The sequence below is a fragment of the Dendropsophus ebraccatus genome, chromosome 13 (genome assembly GCF_027789765.1).
Source record: "Dendropsophus ebraccatus isolate aDenEbr1 chromosome 13, aDenEbr1.pat, whole genome shotgun sequence".
Classification (NCBI taxonomy): Eukaryota; Metazoa; Chordata; class Amphibia; order Anura; family Hylidae; genus Dendropsophus; species Dendropsophus ebraccatus.
The window spans coordinates 43286269-43302224 of NC_091466.1; the positions used below are offsets into that span (position 1 = coordinate 43286269).

The 15956-nt window shown below is 44.9% G+C and overlaps 2 protein-coding genes across 3 annotated transcripts in view; one reads left to right on the top strand and one right to left on the bottom strand.

The window, feature by feature from the left end:
• MTHFD1 (methylenetetrahydrofolate dehydrogenase, cyclohydrolase and formyltetrahydrofolate synthetase 1) overlaps positions 1-7466 on the bottom strand; it is a 45424-nt gene extending 37958 nt beyond the window's left edge. Inside the window, exons 1-6 of the mRNA XM_069951048.1 lie at positions 7324-7466; positions 3836-3920; positions 2912-2971; positions 1872-1925; positions 1282-1418; positions 866-966 (exon numbers count right to left, since the gene is read on the bottom strand). Coding sequence (XP_069807149.1) covers positions 866-966; positions 1282-1418; positions 1872-1925; positions 2912-2971; positions 3836-3920; positions 7324-7361 — 475 coding nt within the window. The 5' untranslated portion in view covers positions 7362-7466. The remainder of the gene's footprint in view (positions 1-865; positions 967-1281; positions 1419-1871; positions 1926-2911; positions 2972-3835; positions 3921-7323) is intronic.
• LOC138771390 (coiled-coil domain-containing protein 170-like) overlaps positions 1-15956 on the top strand; it is a 56814-nt gene that overhangs the window by 8814 nt on the left and 32044 nt on the right. The window contains exons 1-2 of one of the 2 annotated variants that reach the window (XM_069951049.1): positions 10183-10373; positions 13878-13936. The exons of the other annotated variant lie outside the window; for it this stretch is intronic. Of the exons in view, the coding sequence (XP_069807150.1) occupies positions 10263-10373; positions 13878-13936 (170 nt within the window). The 5' untranslated portion in view covers positions 10183-10262. Of the gene's footprint in view, positions 1-10182; positions 10374-13877; positions 13937-15956 lie in introns of those variants that run through there. 2 annotated transcript variants of the gene reach the window in all.

Genomic DNA, 15956 nt, shown 5'->3' on the forward strand with positions numbered 1-15956 from the left:
TATATACACTTTGATCTCTCATTGAGATCTCTGCAGCATAGATATGCTGCAGAGATCCATGAGATCGGCACTCGTTTGCTTTCGGCTGCTGCAGCCGAAAACGAACGAGTGCCGAGCCGAGGACGGCGCCATCTTGGACGCGTCCCCGGCCGGCATCAGTAACGGAGATCGCTCCTCCGGGACAAGGTCCCGGAGGAGCGATCTCCCCACTAGACACCAGGGAAACGTTGCCTCCGGTAATCGGAGGCAGCTGTCAACTTTGACAGCTGCCTCCGATTAGCTAATTAGCGGGCACGGCGATCAGACCGTGCCCGCTAATAGCAGCGGTCCCGGGCTACTCGCGGCACCCGGGATCGCGGCACTTCAAAGCGGGGCCGCCGTGCGGCCCCGCTTTGAAGTGCAAGTGAGGACATAGGACGTACCGGTACGTCCTATGTCCTTAAGAGGTTAAACCAAAGCGATGCTCTTAAACCAAATTACAATTTTGAAAAACTGTGAGCTCTTTTTGCAAAACGCTCTCAAACCAAGTTACTCTTAAACCAAGGTACCACTGAATTCTCTTTCTATCTAAGCGATATGCACTTCTGTATACAGATGGAGGAGTTCTCAGTGGTGTCAGACTTTACCACAAGGTCAATAAACTGAAAGTTATGCATTTTCTACTTTATGACAGTAACCTGTAGCGTGACTAAAGGTCAGCTCACGGAGCCCATCTCCTGCAGGCCGACAGAAAAGGCAGCAAGCCAGGGAGTGAAGCACTCAGTCACATGCTTCTTCTCAACCGTAACTAAAAGCATGTTTGTGTCACTAATAACACGTGACAGGGACACTAAGGATTTGGGACAAGGACTATAAAACCCAATACCTGTTTGCCGGATCAGGTCCAAGCATCCTTTTGGTGTACATGGGATGAAGCAATCTCCAAGATCTCCCCTAGCCAGCTTTCCTGCATTAATGCTGGTCAGCCTACAGTGTAAAATCACATAGAATATAAATGCAATGAAGACATGTAATAGGGTACATGCACACTAATGTTACTTTGGAATAGACAAGGCAAATCTGGTGTGGCTATGGGATGCCAGCAATAGCCAAGCTTGATTTCCATCAGTCCCTGAGATGTGGGGAACTTGGGAGGGGTGCTGAGGGGTCCAGATCAAATCCCCGGCAATCATACTATTATCTATCCTGTAAATAGGTGATAAATGCACCGAACCATTTGGATATAACATTGCTATCGCCTTCTAGAAACAGCGGTATTACTATCCCTAATTTCTTACTCACCCATCCACATCCTTGGCAGGCGATACAGCATTAGTGACTTTCTCTGTATCAATTTTGTGCTCCGAATCCAGAGGCAGCTGAACGATCAGTCCATGAAGTGTTGGATCCTCATTGATGGACTTTATCCTGCTCAGCACCTACAATACATCCATCATCAGGCTGTGCACTAGTGGTGGCTATAGTCGTTCTGCTTGTATTCAGGCCTATATAGATGAGCCCACAACTGCTCCCCCATAGATACAGAATACATTGCACCTGTGAGCCCACCCCCCTACATGGGACTTGTCTCATTCATAGCAGGCATAGTAATCTGTGGACCTCAGATATTCTTTAATAGGGATTAGTGCAATTCAAACATGTTGGAGTCCAATAGTTTGGAATTTGAAGTTGGATGTAGCCTTAGGATGTCTTGAAAAACAGATACAGCCTATGGCATCCAACTTCTTCAACCAACGGCATTCAAACGCAGAACGATTGGACTTCAGCATTCTCGAGGTGCGCTCACCTCTATTCTAGAACATACACCTTGCTTTGTAACTATGCTGAATAGCCCATTACATCTCTTATAAAACCCGGCCAGTTCCTATTACCTCTGCCTCTGTGGAAGTCTTTGGCAGCTTGACATGGCTAGCATCAATACCAATCTGTAAGAGAATAGGGAAGATGCATAAGATTATGTAGTCAGCAAAGCTTAGCCCTGCACCTACTTAACCCCTTGCTGACAGTCAGTTTTCTTTTTAGGTTTCATGTAGCCACCACATTTTGTCCCATGTCACATCAGCTCATTCTTACACTTGTCCTGCTTCCAACTTCAAGAACTAACTGATCACTTGCTGTGTAAAATATCCTACCAGAGAAGTCATTGTCACCGAATAACCAATGTTATCCACTTCACCTGTCAGTGGTTGCAGCCTTACGGCTGATCATTGTATATCGGGACTGTGTGTAAAAGGGCGATCGCTTAGTGAGTCTTTGTGTGTCATAAGGAGACAGATATAACAAGCCCATGTCCCACCGCACCTGTCTGAGCATGGTTCTCACCCTCCATCACTGTGTGTACTGGTAATAAATACTTGTTATTGTCACATTTATTGCATCTTGTAAGGAGACAAACATTGTTATTTTGTAGTTTCGTATTGAACCTTGTGCTGCAGACTGGTTAGACTAAGTTTTACTACTAGATCTAGTCCAGGGAACAGTGCTTGGCTGTCCGTGCATGATGGGAGTTGTAGTTTTGCAACAGCTGGAGAGCCAAGCTTCCCTACCCCTGGACTAGTCAGTTTGTGTCTTGCAATAAGTATACTTGTCTATTGAAATTCACAAATACAGCAATGTGTAGAAGAATTAACAGAAAACTAGATGGTGCGGGAACCCCACTATTTTAATGCCCCTGTGGACTGCATATACTTTACCTGAGTCCACCAGCTACAGGTAACAGTTTCCAAAATGCAGTAACCTGCAGCCTGTGGCTTTCCACATGGGGCACATGTCCCAACCCCAGCATTATCTAATAGCCTCTGCCTGGGAGTTGTAGTTCCAGCACACCTGGAGAGCTGCCTATATGCATATAAAACATGTATTCATATAGCTAGATGTCCCTCTATAGTATTACACTTCTATTCCTCATTACCTCCGCAGCAGCTTTCAGCTTCATACTGATGTACAAGTTGGAATCATCTCTGTCTCCCACCTATCAGAGAAAGAACAACTCAGATTTATTCGCAGCATAACGTCAGCAATGGACTATACAGTGTCAGGTAAAGAAATCAGTGCGCTCCCACGGTGGTAGTTACCTGGCGTACCAGACTTCTGAGGGCTAATAACGTGTACTCCCATATGACAGCAACTGGATACCATTAGGATGACCAGTTTCTGATCAGCTGAGATCCACATCAATCAGAAGAATGAAGAGGCTGTATTTAACTTCTTTATTCTTAGGATCCACCAGTTGGACTTATATCAATCAGAAATTGAAGTAATATCTTAGCTAGAAGCAATTTTCTGTGATTTGAACAACCCCTTAAAGGGACTGTCTTTAAAGAAAACTTTTGGATCTAGTTTTCTCATAGGGGTGCTCTGCAGAAAAAAAAATTTCTTTCAAATCAACTGGAGTCAGAAAGTTATGTAGATTTGTAATTTGCTTCTATTCCTGTGTCCTGCAGGAAGTGGTGTATACTTCCCAGACTAACACAGTGCTCTTTGCTGCTGGACAGGAATTGTCCAAAGATGGAGAGGTTTTGCTCTGGATAATTCCTGTCACGGACAGTTGTGGCAGCAGAGAGAACTGTGTCAGTCTGGTAAGTATACACTACTTCCTGCAGGGCATACAGAAGCTAAGAAGTATTGGAAGCAAGTTACAAATTCCTGCCCCTAGTTGATTTAAAAGAAAAAAATCTGCACCGGAGTTCCCCTTTAACCAACATAGATGGCAAATTCAGGAACAGCAGACAACTACCTGACACTCCCTCACAAGACATTTAATTCCCTAATGGAGCTTTTCTCTAGCCGGGATATGTCTGGCTATGAAATATGCATGAAAGCAACCATGACAGACCTGCAAGATGGCCAGACCCGGGCGGAAACCAGCGTTCTTCTCCTGCATGGCTGCGACCTCATTCTTCAGTCGCTCTCGTACAAGTCTGTAATAAAATATGGGACAAGAGGACTGGATAAGTGATGGTGTGACTGAAAACAAAATGGGGACCCACGGGGTACGGTATGGGTCTACACAATATAGACGTGTACCACAGCCATATGTAGGAAGGATGGGTTTGCTGGACATTATCACCACATGTATAAGGCCATCCATGCCTAGGAGTCTGGTATGTGTGGCAACTCACATACAGAGGAAGGGATGCAGCTAAAACCATGCCCCCCACCAGTAGCCGCGCAATACTGGTGGGATTACTGGTGCCTGGGGGTCCCACTCCTAGCAGCAGCTAACTCCTCTCTCCATGAAATCACATGCACGATCAGCCATGCAGATCAATCACTTGAATAGTCACGTCAGGATAAGGCTAGGTTCACACTGCGTTTTCGCAATCCGTTTTTGCAAAAAACATGCATTTGTGTGCATCCGTTTTTTCGTTGACTTCCATTGTAGAAAAAAAAAAAAAAAAAAACAGATCGAAACGAATCCATTATTTTTAACGGACACAAAAGTAGTGTCAGCTACGTTTTTGTGTCCGTAAAAAAAAAAAAAAAAATGGATCCGTTTTTTTTTTACAATGGAAAAACGGATCAAAATGGATGCACACATATGGATCAGTTTTGTTTTTTTCTTCAAAAAACGGATTGCAAAAACGCAGTGTGAACCTAGCCTAATTCAGCTGACGGCTAAGGTGGTTGGACACTTTCACTGCCTAAATTCCCGCTCCCACAATATGGAAGAGTGCCGATCATACGGACTGATAAATTGTTCCCATATTACGTGCATGACAAATTGTCCTTGAGCGCCACTAACAAGAGTCGTGTGATCACTGACCCTCATAGCCGATTATATCAGAGATCACGTGACCCCCAGAAGAAAGTGTTTCTGCTCTGTTAGCCGCAGAGGTCTGTACAGTCCAGACAGCCTGACATAACCCCGGTGACCAGTACACGGACGGCAATGGGATGAAAACTAAGAAAATAACTACAAATATCAAATCTGATAGGCGTCCGGAGCGTGCACTATGTACACAGGCACTGCAAGCATCAGCCGCCAAACAACAAGGGACAAAGTTTAATGTTGTTTTTGCTTCCAGGTCACTTTATGCCCAGATCACCAGACTTGAGCACAATGCAAAGTAACCTGAGAGACTTAACCCTAGGTAGACCGGAGGGCAGTCCATGGGGGATGGGGGACACAGACTGGCTGGCGCATTGTTCTTATTAGCCCAAAGCCTTTATCCACGGAGACCAGTATATACCACCTGATGTGCTGGTATTAGGGCGGCTTAACCTGTTATAGGCTGCGAGGACTGCGTGCCTATAATCCTATCCTACACTGTGATAGCAATATATACAGCAACACAAGACACCTACTATGGCTCATACTGTAGGGGTCAATGGTCTTGTAGGGGTCTTCTAGGGACTTCTTGATGCAACTCACTAAATGTTCAGCCCATTATATGCATATACAACTATATACATCAGTACTGCAGCCCCTCCAACCTCACCATCTACAGGGACGGCCAAGGTCGACACCTCACCGATCAGAACGCGAGACGGACTCCATATACTAACTATAGAAGCAATCTCATGCAGAGAGATGTGGAGGTCTGAACATCTGGATCCCAACCAATCAAAACTTTATGACAATTTTTTTTTTTTTTTTTTTTAATAAAATATTAACACTTTAAGGGTTGGTTCCCTGTACAAGATCTGCAGCAGATTTGTTACAGATTCAAAGCAAATCTGCTGCAGATCCTGTACAGGAGAACCTACCTAAAACATTATTGTCATTTAAAGTGAACCTAATAGTAAACGTAGGAGACAGCACTTCTTGTGAAAAAACGTGATTTTTTATTCACATCAGACGCGACGTTTCGGCTGGTACTTCAGCCTTTCTCAAGCTTGAGAAAGGCTGAAGTACCAGCCGAAACATTGCGTGTGATGTGAATAAAAAAATCACGTTTTTTCACAAGAAGTGCTGTCTCCTACGTTTACTAATTGGATTGAATCTGAACGGAAGGGTCCTGTGTGGTGAGAGGTGCACTCCATCTAAATATTCTTATTTTTTTTCCACTTTTTCCAGTGCTGTCCCAGTTTGATTTTTTTATATGTTTAAAGTGAACCTGTCATCATAAAAACTTTTTGACGTGTCAGAAGTTTTCATTGGTCTGACTGTTCAGCCCCGTGTTGCTCCCCGCTCTGTATCAGTGAAGAGTCGGGCTCCATAAACTCGCTTTAGGAGCCTGACTCATCACATGACTCTCCTCATGATCGGGTCAGGTCTGAACACTCGGGCCCAGATTAATCAAAACTTTTTTTTTAACAATATAATTTTAATGACAGGTACTGTCAGCTATAGTTCACGTTGTAAACTTCTAACACTGTTAGATAGGTGTTGGGACACATGGTACCCTTCGTATATCCATCTGTGCTTCCAGAATGTAGTATCTACCATAACAGTGAATTGCAGCAGAAAGATTTCCTTTAACCACTGTTTGCTGGGCCTTGACCTGTTAACCCCTAGAGGACTATAACCAGTATTTATCAGTTACAGGGGGTTTATGTGCTTAAAAGGGGTAGTTCACCATTTTTTTTTCTTTTAAATCAACTGGTGCCAGAGATTTGTAATTTACTTCTATTAAAAAATCTCAAGTCTTCCAATATTTATCATCTGCTGTATGTCCTGCAGGAAGTTAAGTAATCTTTCCAGTTAGGAGGGCAGGAGAGGCTTTCTATGGGGATTTGCTACTGCTGGGGACAGTTCCTGACATGGACTGGGGTGGCAGCAGAGAGCACTGTGTCAGACTGGAGAGAATACACCACTTCATGCAGGGCATCCAGCAGCTGATATGTACTGGAAGACTGGAGATTTTGTAATAGAAGTAAATTACATATCTCTGGCACTTGCTAGGACAAGTTGATATGAAAGAAGAAAAAAAGATTGGTGAACAATCCCTTTAATATAGTTATGATGTCTTCTTGCTGCCTCTGGGAACTTACCTGCTCCTACTCCCTACAGACTGTCAGGCTGGGCACACAACACCTGCAGCTATGACAGCTGGAGCTCTGCAGCTCCCAGCATGCCCTGACAACCAGGTCGCCCCACAATCACACATTGGAGAACTACAATTCCCAGCATGACAGCTCCAGAGTCACAGATTGCAGAACACTGCTCTCCAACCTGTGGCTGCAGAACTACAAGTCCCAGCAAGACACCAGCTGCAGAGCCACAGGCTGGGGATCAGAGCACAGTCCTTCTGCATGTCCCCCACTATGACAGCTATTAACCCTGTGGTGTCCGGCCACCACCAGCCCACGTGCTGCATTAACCCCTCCAGCGCCCGTCCCTCCCGGACCCCAGGGCAGTAGTCAGGCTGCAGCACTTACCCGGAGACCACCTTCCCGCTGAGGACCTGGGCCGGCATGCTGACAGTACAGTGCGGGGACACTCGGCTCCACAACGCTCCGATGTAGCGGGATAAGGAAGACTGCGGAGAGATGCAGACCCTCGTGGTGGCGCACAACGAGAACTGAGCATGCGCGGAGAGGAGGGAGGGGGCGTGTTTATCCCGGCATATGGGCGGAGACTGACAAGGTTAACCCCGCCCCCTCCGCAGAGAGTCTCAGCTGCTGGTAACATGACAGGATGTGCGCAGAGGCGATGATTTCATGGTGGTCACTGACCTGCTGGGGTCTACAGGAAGCTATGGCGGGGCAGGACTACAAGTAGCAGGTTGTGTGGGAGACTATAAGTCCCACAAAGTGCAGAGCAAGCGGAGGTGCTGAGAGCACCGGCACTAGGACCCTGCGGGACTGTGCTGCTGCCGCCGCCGAACTGGCATGAACTTGCTACAGTGTTTTCCTATAGGGAATAGAGCAGCACTTATATAGCAGGGGTTATCCAGGAGAAGGAGACACACAGCTACTTTATTGTACAATAGCGCCACCCCTGTCCTCAGGTTGTGTGTGGTATTACAGCTGAATGGAACCAAAGCCGCACCCAAACACCAGTGCTACAGGCAACACAGGACCTTACTGATATAATGCAGGAGAGATCAATGTTCCTAGTTTCTTGGACTGTACTGTCACATGTTCTTTTTTTCCCCACACATATTTATAGTTTCAAGTGTACCTCTCCCGTGTAAAAACTTTTGATATGTCATAGAGACGTCAAAAAATTAGATTGGTCCAGTTCTGTGTTCAGACCTGCGCCGCACAATAGATCGAACTGGGAGAAGACTGCGCTTAGCGCGATCCTGTCCTGACGTGTGTCGCAGGATATAGTCATGTATTAACATAGGCAGCTGGAGCTGACTGATCACATGACACAGAGGCGGGAGAGGGCCGCACTTCTCCCAATTGGTACGGGTCGGAACACTTAGGCTACATTCACACGTAGCAAAAGTTTCAAAATTCCGTGGCGGAGAATGCCACCAGCCTCCCTGTCATAATGACGGTCTATGGGAGGCTCACGTGGCTGAGGCTCCTCTCTCCGCGCGGAAGAATGAACATGTCCATTCTTCAGCGCCGAGAGAGGAGGCCCTCGAGCCTCCGGTAGACTGTAATTATGACAGGGAGGCTGGTGGCATTCTCCGCCACGGAATTTCGCCACTTTTGCTACGTTTTGACTTGAAAAAGACCCTACAGGGTCGAAACGTTGCCACAGTGTATGTTGCTTGAATAAATATTCACCACTTTGACAATTGGTGTCGGACAGAGTCCTTCTGTGACGTTCGACGGCCTTCGCTTGGGATTGGAGACCTTTTGACGAGCTTCCCACATCTACTAACATAAGAGGCGTTATCCCTACTGAGCAGGTGCTGTTGGACAATACTATTTTATGGTATGTCTCTGTGACACGTCAAAAGTTTTTACACACAACAGTGACACTTTAGAGTGAACCTGTCACGATGGGAGCTTCTTAATTATCAGTGAGATCATCTGCTTATCCGGATATCCATGGATACAGAGATGCAATCAATCAACAATGAGTGCGACCCCCCCTACAATTGGGTCTTATAGGGGGTCACATACATAATTGTCTTAAATTGTACATGGGCAAAACTTAAAGCAAATGTACATAATGGTACATTCACTTTAATATCCATAGAGACCCGAACCTTTGGATAAGCAGAGGATTTCACCACTAATCCAAAGAAACAGCTGAAAATACAGCCCAAAATAATAAAAACAGTCAAGAAAGACAGGTTTTCTTTATATCTTGGATCATGCTGTATTTTGTGTCTCTGCCACTGGTATCCATCTACATCCATCTACATAATGGAATGCTGCCATATACTGTGGCCGACAGCAGCACATGCCATTCATTTAAGTGGCCAAAGCGGCTGCAGTTCGACCATATATACGTTAATTTTAATGGGACTAGTATCAGAGTCCGCTGCGTTAAATCCTGTTAAATGAGTGTATTCACCAGTAGGTGACTGCTCACCCAATGTAATGAATGCCATCTGCTGCTCTCCACCACAGTATATGCCCGTATTCTGTTAGTGAGATGCTGTCTGATACCTGTGACGGAGACCCCAAATGCAATGTGAACTGAGGGCAAACTACCTCCAGGTGGGCCAAGGTTGGAATACGCTTGCCTATACTATACCCCCTATGCTTCATTAATAGATCATCAATTTTAAAGAGTTGTGCTGTTTCTAGAAGAAAGTGCCATGTTGTTGTAAACCTGAATAACCCCTTTAGGGCTAGGGCTGCATGGTGACCTTGGTCATGTGGCCAAAGTCTGCAGTGTCGCTCTGCCTGCACTAGTGGTGCACGACTAATGGTGACTGTTGAGTTACCGTCTTGGCAGCATTCACTTCCATTGGCTGCAGTACAGGCGGTATGATCAGGCAGTCTGGTAATCTGGCACTTGTGTCTAGTACATACTGTAACCGCGATATAACTTCACACACTGCATATAGTGCACAGTGCAGATCTTTCTCTTAGAATAAGTGTATGAAACCACAGAATACAATATCAGGATAGGATACTGTATATACTGTATACCAGTGTGACTGGGCTATGTATGGCCAGTCCCATAGCAGCCATCTATGATCTTACAGCATTGGCTATGGCTACATAAACAGTAGTAGATGAGTGTACAGTATGTGTGACTGAATATTGACTTAGCAGCATCCTACACTTAGTGACAAGTTACTACAACAATCCGGCCCTAGGACAGGTGTTGTTCAGGTCCCCATAGGAACATGCCACTCCTATGATCCCATACACTTGAACAGCAGCAGCCATTGTCAGCTGCCAGGTAGTGTTACTGCATCTGACTACAGAACCACAACAGAATATCATTGCCAAGCAAAATGTCCTATGTATCCAACCAATACAGCTACGATGATCCCATCGAAAGATTGTTTGACAGCAATTTGTCTCCGAGCAGATCTCATGTCAAGTTTCGGGATTCATTTCCAGAGGTACTTCCAAAAAACAATTGCATTTCCTTCCTTATCCCTTTTATTTGTATGATATTATCATTAGCAATGATGTAGTTGTAGACTTCTTAAGGGTGATGGGTTACAGGGGGGCTATTTGTATTGTGCCTGGGACTTTAAGGGGCTCCCTTGGATGTTATAGAAGTCCGAGCAAATAGATTTTTTTTAAAGTGCTGAGGTAGGGAGGATAAAAGATATAACATGCTCTTACCTCTCCTGCTCCAGCGCTGGTGGCCGCGTACCGCCACTACAGTCTGGCTGCTTTCTGTTCTGAGTGGGAAGCTTGGTCATGACTTGTGATGTCCGCTTAACCAGTCAGTGGCCACAGTGGGGTATCCTCCCCTTCTCCGCCGCAGCCACTGATTGGCTGAGCGGGACGTTCAAACACCGGGAACCCCCGAAGCAAGCTGGAGCGCGGAGCAGGTAAAGTAAAGGCTGCCACTTACATACTCCCACTGTGAGTATGCCATCCCACTGAAAATGATAGGCAAGGTATCCCCAGCAGATTTAACTGTGAAGTCCGCTGCGGATTCGGTGTGTGAATATCTTCAATGTTTTGTTGCCCCCCCCCCCGCCCCCCATCTACCCACCACACGGTCAATGCTTTCTGAACCCAAACACTTGGAATTTGATTCCTTGCGGCTGCAGAAGTTGGATGCAGTCCTAGGGGTGCCAGGAAAACATGGATACAGCCTATGGTTAGGGCGCCATGCAACCTATGCAGCCACGGGGAATCAAATGAGTTTTGGTTTCGGAGAACGTTGCCAAACCCAAAGAGTTTGACAGGTCCCCTCAACACTAGTTCTCAGTTAAAAGTCCAAAAGAGATACAACACAGAGTTATGGTGGGTCGTCTATTTTCAATGTTCCTGGTTTGACGCCAGATAGTCTATAGGGGGACATTTATTAAGTCTGGGCTTCAAAAAAGGCCCGACAGCGCAGATGCTCACTGATGCCTAAACATAAATTCCCAGTGAAAGGAGTGGGAGACTCTGAACCTCCATTTTCGAAATCACAGCTGGCCCGAGCTTTCAGACTCTCTGTGATCATAAACTCATCCCCTGTCCTGTGCATACGTGTTGGTGGTGGGATAACCCCTTTAATGCTGCAGCTATAGTCTGGCTGTAATTTAATGCTGCACGTTATAGTTTAGCTCTTGCCTAAGGCTACGGCTACACAGAGACACGTGGCACGACTGAAATATGTGTGTGACTTTCTGCAAGCAGGTCCCATGGGACTTGCATTAAATGTGGACAAAGTGGAGTGCAACTTGCTGCAACCAAAAATCCTTACCTGTGCTACTTTTATCAATGCTGTTTTTGAACATTCCCTATTGTCAATTGGAGCTGGAAGTCGGGCTCCTTTTGGGGCTTCTTTTGCCGATTTGAATATATCCTTACCTATACCTATATCTTAAAAATTGCATAAAAATCAGTCAATATACTGGGTGTGTCAATCGGGATCAACTACGGTAGCAGAGTGAAGAAGATACAAAATGAGTCTCTTGAGAACCCATCCTTCTTGTTGCATTACACAGAAAAAAATTAATCCAAATAAGAACAATCTCAGTCACTGTAAAAGGCCCTACACAATGCATTTCAGCATAGAACCAATGGCTTTGTTGGATCCCTGTATGTTACAGTTAGAGTCACTAGTGTGAGTAGCGTCGTAAGCAGTTAGATACTGTTCTGTGGGATCAAATGCTCATGTGGGAAAGTGATGAAGCTCCAGCCTTCAGCTTCGAGCAGCAGTGTCCCAGAGTACAGTGATGCCCATGCGGCAGAGAAGGCTTTATGTAGTGTTGTGTCTACATTGCAGTACAACCCCTGTGTATATTTTCTAATATATATATATATATATATATATATATATATATATATATATATATATATATATATATATATATATATTATATATAACAGCTAAGGGAAACTGAACACTTGCTGTCAAATTATTCTATTGATCACAGAGAGTTCCGTAACCAGGAGACCTTTCTACTATTAAAGGATTGTGAAAGCACACAAACTCTTAATATAAATGCAGAATCCCTGTGTTTATAAGTGATTATGATTCAGTAAGAAACTCATAAATTGGAATTGTCCTGCAGATCTGTGAGAAGAATATGGCTGCTGTTTATCAATTACTAGCACCGACTGTTGTATAGAACCCAGGCCCTAACTATAATAAACTTCCTGGCCTCAGAAAACTTTAAGTCACATGGTTTTACTCAGTTTCCAGAATAAGTAATAGCGGGTGGTTTCTTGTGTAGAGTCACATGTTCTCCAGATGTCATCCAGCTGCAAGTGAAGGAAATTAGCATGTTACTTCCAATTATATTTTATGATATTATTAAAGAACTTTACCACGCTATGGACACTTCTGCATGAATAGGCCTGGTCTTTTTTGGATCACAATAGATGATTTTTGGATGCAGACATAGGTCATATACTGTATTTATGTTTATCTAGACTCTGTAGGGCTTCAGCCACCGGTATTCAAATGGCGAACAATTGGACAGTAGCATGCTCAAGTTGCGCTCATCTCTAACTGTAATGTCTTCAGGCCTGGTTCCTTCTCTAGACACCCTAATAAAACTACTTTCCCCAAAGCCTTGGTTAGTATTGTCTGTAAAGGCCTCCCCCCATCTGCATTAGGGAAAAGTCGAATAAACTTGCTAATGTGTGCAGTTTTCTGACTCTTTCCCACTGGCATACTGCTCCCTCTGGCAAAAAAAGTTGACATGTTACCTTTTGCGCATGGGGTCCAGTCTGTGTCTTCTTTCTCCACCATTCACCGAACCCTGATCCTGTGCTGCACATCCTTACCTGTTTGTTTGTCCATTCAATACAAGGATGCCTGTCTTAGACCCAAGGCCAGCTGCCACCTACACCGGAACCAGTCCCAGAGGTAGAGAACTGGTGGTAAAGTTCAGATTCTCCTGAGGTTGAAAACTGGAGAACCACTTAGAGATTGCACTCAGGAGTGAGCCACGTCAAGCCATTTTGGTGGCACGGTGGGTCCACACCCGTAGGTCAATATATGATGTTGGAAAAGAGAAGGAATGGGCAAGTTGAACTTCATGGACTTTGTTTTCCTTGGAGGTAAACCACCAGAGGTGTCTGGCAACAGCTTTCTCCATTGAAAGTACATGCATACTCTAATCAGAGGTTGCACATGTGAATGAAGGAGCCTTCCGCTAACAGCTAGTGGAGGTATATGGCCACCCTAAGGCTTTTGTAAAAAGAAAGGGTGCTTCTATGGGATAGCACCTTAACACATACAGAGTCCATTAGAGCATCTGAGGACACAGTAGGGGTCTTGTAGCCCACTGAGGAAGGCTGGGCCATAAGCCCTTACTGTTGTCATGTAAACAAAGCTAATAGATATTACATAGTCATAGTCTGTGCTGGAATTTCATTGCTTTATTCTATACATGAGGTTAAGAGATTTTGTACTTTTATTCCTTTGTTCTTTTTTCTGTCTTTAGTTCACGGACAAAAAACATGCATACTCCAAAAATAAAGACGTCTCCCAGAAGACAAAAAGGTATTCTGTTTCTCTTCTTGTGTTCTAGTATATAAAGTTTGTACCACATGATGTACTTTGTACTTTCTGGTTGTTTTTACAACTTTTTACAGGTATATTTGTTTTGGAAAGAATAAAGAGTACAGCGTGTAGTATAATATAGAATGTAACTCAGGATAAGTACAAGATAATTGATACAATGTACTTATACAGTGGGCCATGTCATAATAATAATAATAATAATAATAATAATTTTTATTTATATAGCGCCAACAGATTCCGCAGCACTTTACAGTTCTGGGGTACATACATAGACAAAAATCAGACATTACAGAGATCTACATATAGTTATCCACACATGAGGAGTAAGGGCCCTGCTCGCATGCATCAGCTTACAGACTATTAGGAGGGGGTGCGAGACAAAATGGCAGAGGGGCAATGTCGTGTGAATGTGTCAACCAATGGCTACAGCCAATAGTTCTCTATAGGAATGTAACATACCCAAGACTGCCATTGGATAAGGTAGCCATGTAATGTTACATTACTATGGGGTTAGCAGATTTGAAATTAAGAATATAAAATAAAAGAATAAAATAACAACTAAACTTAAGGCCCTATTACACAAAGCAATTATCGGCCGTATTTGTGTAATAGAAGACAACGATCACCTTTCAACAGGCTGAAACGACAATGATCAGCCTGTTAATGCTATGCTGCCGTTGCTCCGTGTAATAGGAGCGGCAGCAGCAGACCGCTGCTGTCTCCTATGGGCTGCCCAGATGATCTAACGATCACCCCTTGGCCCCCTCGGCTCTTACCTGCTCCTCCTCGCTCGCTGCTGACATGTATAATAGCTCTGGCAGCAGGCAAGGCAAGGCAATGACTCTCCGTTCAGCTTTGTGTATGTATTACAAGGTCTGTTTCATGTGCCTGAGATTTCTTGCTGGACTCTACAAAGATAACGCTCCTGGGAAGTATAAACAAAGGTCTTGCTGAGAATGAAGTCGCTGTTTGTTGTTAGGTGCAAAACACAAGGTCAGACAGCACAAATATTATTGAAAAAAAACCAAAACCTGTGGAAATCACTATATTTATTGCCTGTAGTCAAAACGTAGAAAAAAAAGTCAGCAGTATAGTCGAAATTGTTGGCAAGATTCCCCTGCACCATGGTACAACATATGATGGGACATGGGGCGGCATAATTTACATTTGTACTGCAAGTCTCTCTGTATACTTGTTGTAGGCCAGGGGAGTCAAACTCAAATAGACAGTGGGACAAAATTAAAAAAGTCGCAGGCTATCCTTGCTTTTTAGTGAAGCGTGCATGCGTGCAGCTTCCTGGCACTGTTTGAGAAACATCCACTTGGCTGCTACATGTACCGTCCCTGATGCGTGTAGTGTTGTCCTATGGGCAGGCTCGGACTGGCCCACAGGGAAGCAGGGGAATCCCCCGGTGGGCCCTACCCATTGGTGGGCCCCTGAGCAGGAGGTCTGCATGCCTGTTTAGCAGCTTCAGGATGACATATAATCCCCCAGTTAGTTTCATAGGAGTTCACCTTTCAAGAAACTTAAGTGGACGGCTGTGCTGTGTGCATAGAGCAGGGATGGGGAACCTTCAACCCTCCAGCAGTTGCAAAACTACAACTCCCATCATGCCTGGACAGCTCCTATACACTAGAACAGAGATGGGGAACCTTCGGCCTTCCAGCTGTTGCAAAACTACAACTCCCATCTTGCCTGGACAGCCTTTGTGGGAATTGTAGTTTTGCAACAGCTGAAAGGCCGAAGGTTCCCCATCCCTGGCATAGAGTATCTGACCAATTACTAACAGTGAGCAAGCATAGCCGGTCACATACACAGCACTGTGCAAAGTCGCTATTGTAATGTGAAAGGTTCGGCGCTGAATATATCTGTTGTGTGTAGGGTGGGCCCCTAGAATAAAATATTCCCTGGTGGGCCCAAGGTACCCCAGCCTGACACTGCCTATGGGGATGGCTGGGTTGCAGCCTAGTATACAGGTGCCTTTATGGAAGGAAGCATC